Source organism: Capsicum annuum, chromosome 3 (assembly GCF_002878395.1).
Source record: "Capsicum annuum cultivar UCD-10X-F1 chromosome 3, UCD10Xv1.1, whole genome shotgun sequence".
In the NCBI taxonomy this organism is placed as follows: domain Eukaryota; kingdom Viridiplantae; phylum Streptophyta; class Magnoliopsida; order Solanales; family Solanaceae; genus Capsicum; species Capsicum annuum.
The window spans coordinates 202,569,359-202,574,482 of NC_061113.1; the positions used below are offsets into that span (position 1 = coordinate 202,569,359).

The 5,124-nt window shown below is 33.9% G+C and overlaps 1 protein-coding gene across 1 annotated transcript; it reads left to right on the top strand.

Annotated features, from left to right (window-relative positions):
- Window positions 1-2,466: 2,466 nt before the first annotated feature.
- On the top strand, window positions 2,467-4,700 carry LOC107863364 (gibberellin 20 oxidase 1). The gene is made up of 3 exons (XM_016709248.2): window positions 2,467-3,180; window positions 3,437-3,758; window positions 4,033-4,700. Exons 1-3 carry the CDS (start codon window positions 2,645-2,647, stop codon window positions 4,300-4,302), a joined length of 1,128 nt encoding a protein of 375 aa, XP_016564734.1. The 5' UTR covers window positions 2,467-2,644; the 3' UTR covers window positions 4,303-4,700.
- Window positions 4,701-5,124: the final 424 nt, after the last annotated feature.

A 5,124-nucleotide genomic window follows, 5' to 3' on the forward strand; every position in this document is an offset into this window, starting at 1 on the left:
ATAATCGTGCCTTAAGCCTATCAAATTATGATAGCTTATAACCTCTTATCGAATTTTGCTACTTCAGAAGCAAATCGAGGCATACATATGAAGCAAAAGCATAAAAAATGCAGCATTGTTCACGGAGGAAAAACAGGAGCGACACGTCACCAAATACAACTCCGTCAGTTCCTAATCAAAGATTGAGATGAGAGGAACAAACTTTCCTAAAATCAGCTCAATCGAACAAGAAACGAAGGGGGAATCACAATTGAATTTGGCTGCTAGGACTGAAATTTTGAGCGAAAATCTGCTCTATTTTTCTCTCTATGATCGCTGAAAACTCTTTTGTAGATTGTGAAATAAGACCTAAAAGGTCTATATATATGCCCCATAGTGATGGACCTATGGACAAAAGTGAATTAATTCAAATTGGATTTTATTTATTCACACGAAAAGAAAAAAAATCCATAACCCAACAAACTGTCATCACTATATATATATATCCTCTTGCTTTGTTCATTGTTACTCTCTCCATTCACTTACTTGACTTCTCTATTAAAAATATATGTTTCATTTCACTAGCCTACTTTAGATAAATGAAGAGTCATATTACTTTTTCTCATACTATCCGTAGGAGTATTTAATAACTATATAAGTAGTCTTAGTCATATCAAAGTTTAATCATCATATGTTAGTTTAGTAAAATAATACACATCTAATCAAAACTTCTTAAAGATTTGTCAAGTCAACAAGGGGCAAGTAATCTTAAACGTAGGGAGTTTTACTTTCTTCCTTCTTTTATCTCATTCAATGAATCATCATGATGTATTACAATGCTCTTATATCTTAACTTATTCCGAAGCATAGTACTACTGAAGCTAATGCAGTGATCTGCATTTCTTGAATTTAAATTAGAAACTGTCTATTTACAGGTCGGCATGATACGGCTTCCCTGTCCTTGCTTTCGTTTCTTATTCCAGCTTTCTTAGTTACATTAAATAGGGGAGCTGCGAAAACAGAAGACAAAGAAAATTAACCAGATTTGAACCTACGCTTATAATAATATTCTCTCTGTGATTCCGTCTCAATTTATGTGATAATGTTTGAATTTTAACTTAGATACAAATTTAACAAGAAAGGAAAACTCTATATGAGTCGAAATCCATTATCATCCTCTTCAACTTTATGTGAATCTTCTACATGGAAACTTTGGCATATTCTAATTGGTGTAGGCTTGGAGACTACACATTAACGACAACAACAAAATTAGTATAATTTTATAAGTAAAGTTTAAAATAATAGAACATCCACTGACCTTATTTTTACCTTTATGAGATGAAAAAGTTATTTCTGCTAGATCCTTAGCTCGGGTTGGAGACCACACATGTTACATGAATTCATGCATGCATGGGCTACGTTATCTAGTTCTAGTTCGTCAAAAGTGTTTAACTTATATAATATTACTAGATTGTTTTTACGTATTGTAGAAGGTAATTCATACAAAAATACATTTTCGATATAATTTTCTTTTTGTATTATATAATTTAATATATTATCCATGTGAATTATATTTTTATTGAGTTATTAATTATACTCATTTAAATAAAACGTCTTAAAAATTGTTCTTTTAAAATTTTATTTTCAAGTCAAATAATATGACGCAAAGGAATTAGGAATATGTCATGAATGAAGAATACAACATGGATAAAGAGGAAAATACATGAGAGCACTATACTTCAATAGAAAGTTTGGGGGCTGGGTGGCTCAATCGCCCGACCAAAGGAAACTCCAAACTCCATTGGGAAACGCTTTCCTGTCAAAACAGTAAAAAAGACAAACAGCATATGATCTTTATCTCAATTTTAGGCAACATTAAGCCCTTTTCAGCAATTATTCATTTTCTTTGTTTATTTTTTTATTTGATTATAAATTTTGAAGTTGAAATAAATATAAAAAATATTTTAATTTTTGAAATTATGGTTTTAGAAACTTAAACTATGTTTAGAAGTATATTTTACTTGAAAGAAGTTTAAACTTTTTTATAAATGAAAGTAAGATTTTTACTTATTCTTTTAAATGATTAAAAAGTTAAGGTTAGAAAAAGGAAAATTGAGGAGAGAATTACCTATAAGGAATGAACCTTAAGAAGAAAGAGCAGGTATGAAGCGTGAGACATAGAATGAAAGAAGTGTCCTCACCAATAAGATTGGAGGTCGAGTAATTAAGCAATTGAGCTATTAAAAGTTTCCAAATGAAATTTCTCCCGAAAATTAATTTAAACCAATTTTTGAAATTTGAAAATCTTTTGAAGTTAGAATTTTTAAATTTGATTCAAAATCTGTAGATTAAATATTTGAAGATAATTTTTTTCAAAATACATGAAAAACACTCTCTTGGGTAGAAAGGACAAATGACATATGGACCTCTACCAAATTATAAGCACTAGTAAGTCCTTCTAAGCAAATTATTCATTTTCTCTGCTAGAGAGAGACCTATAAGATTCCAATTTTTGTTCACCAATTTCACCAATGAACGGCCTTGGCTTTTCCTTTATCTCAGTCTCTCTCTTTTGCTTTTTTAAGTTCCTCACTTTGGCTCCTCACAATTAACTACTCCTAGTTAACGCACTGCACAAGAAAAAAACAACAAATCCCTGCATGCAATGGCCATTGATTGTATGATCACAAATGGAAAATCACCCATGCTAGATGACAAAAAGCCACTGGTTTTTGATGCATCAAAGCTGAAACGTGAGTCCAATATTCCCACACAATTCATATGGCCGGATGACGAGAAGCCTTGTGCCGTAGCACAAGAACTTCCCGTTTCCCTTATTGACTTACGGGGTTTCCTTTCGGGTGACCCCGTAGCAGCGCAACAAGCATCTCAGCTTGTTGGTGACGCTTGTCGGAGTCACGGTTTCTTTCTAGTAGTGAACCATGGAGTTGACGCTAATCTCATCTCCAACGCCCATCGTTACATGGACACTTTCTTTGACATGCCACTTTCTGAAAAGCAAAAAGCTCAGAGGAAAATTGGTGAGCATTGTGGTTATGCCAGTAGCTTTACTGGAAGGTTTTCTTCAAAGTTGCCTTGGAAAGAGACACTCTCTTTTCGATACTCTGCCGAGGAAGACTCATCTCACATAGTTGAAGAGTATTTCCAAACGACTTTGGGTGAAAGTTTTAGCCATCTTGGGTAAGGATAATTCACTATCTTGGTACACCCTCGGTTTCAATTTTTTTTTTTTCATTCTTGATGACTCTACTTATGACTTTTGACATGACATGTTTAAGGTTACAAGATTAAATAATATTTATTTAATTTTTTTTTTTACTTTTTTAAGTTTGTGTCAAAGTCAAAATCACACAACAATATGAAAAAGAGGGAGTTTCCATTTTTCTCTTTTTCATTATGTGAATCAATTAACCTATTCTTCTTTCTGATCACACAGGAATATTTATCAAGAATATTGCAATTCTATGAGCACACTTTCTCTTGGGATCATGGAACTCTTAGGGATGAGCCTAGGCATAGAGAGGAGCCACTTCAAGGAATTTTTCGAAGAAAATGAATCCATAATGAGACTCAACTACTATCCACCATGCCAGAAACCAGAGCTCACCTTAGGAACGGGGCCTCATTGTGATCCGACATCATTAACCATTCTCCATCAAGATTGCGTTGGAGGGCTTCAAGTTTTTGTGGACAACGAATGGCGTTCCATTAGTCCAAATTTCAACGCTTTTGTGGTTAACATAGGCGATACATTTATGGTAAGCAAATTCACGCACTAAAACTAATAAGCTAACGTATACGTACAAATTGTATAAAGAGACACAAACAGTACATATTTAGGTGACAAATAATATAAGATCTTTTCACATGACGTCAATGATATTATTCATGAGTGCTTAGGACGTACAACATGAATATGATGTCCTATTGATATTGTTTGCCCACATATACACCCACCATTGAACAAGTTGAAAAAGTAGTCACGTAATTGATCAAGTGGGGTTTAACATATTTGATGCTTGCCTTTTGCAGGCGCTTTCAAATGGAAGATACAAAAGTTGCCTGCATAGAGCAGTGGTAAACAACAAGACTCCTAGGAAATCACTTGCTTTCTTTCTTTGTCCAAACAAAGATAAGGTGGTGAGCCCACCAAGTAAATTGGTGGACTCCAACAACCCTCGAATGTATCCCGACTTCACATGGCCTACCCTCCATGAATTCACTCAGAAGCATTATAGAGCTGATATGAATACTCTTGCGAATTTCTCAAATTGGCTTCAACACAGCACTGCACAGGCTTAAGATCTACATATACGAGATTCAAGATTAAATACCTTGGAATTTTCTTTAAACATATGCATGCGATCGAAGAATATGACAATGCCCAAAAGTTGAAGGGAATTAGTGAAAGCTTAGGGGAGGCATGGTGGAAATGTCTCTTTCAATAACTTCACCAGATCAAAAACGAAAATTTGGAAGGAAAGAAAAGAGGACACATGTTCTTTTTTCTCATGAGAAGTTCAGTTAAAAAGTAAATATAGAGGAGATAGAGAAGAACAAGGAAAGCAATAAAAGTGTGGTATAACTTAGATTTGTTTATTTAACGTATTGAAAAATATAGAGAAGATTATGTATAACTAGCTTTAAGGGTATCCAATGTAAGCATCCCTCATTAAGAGAGAACTTTCGACACCTCCTCATTTCTTTTGTTTCGCTGTCTTCTTTTTTGGAGGTATTCCTTTTTTATGTTTTAAATATCTTTGGGGAGTCTAGAGCAACAATAAAGCTATCTTGGTTTTGAGGCATAAAATCATGGACTAATGTTTGAGTCAAGATAAACTGCTTACATTACACAACCCTTCTCTGAACCTTGCATGAAATGTTAGAAGCTTAATTTGTACACTGAATTTTCTCGTCTTAAAAGAATTTCGAATTGATGATTCCCTTGCACGAGGAAAACACAGCGGTAGCAGGGTAATTAATTTGTTTTTGCAAAATGTCACAAATTTTGTATGGACTTACTTGATAGCAGAAAATTGATACTATTAGATGCATCGAAAAGACCCAAATAGAACGAGAGAGGGGTCCATGTAGGGAATCATTCAAAATACTAATAGTCCAGAA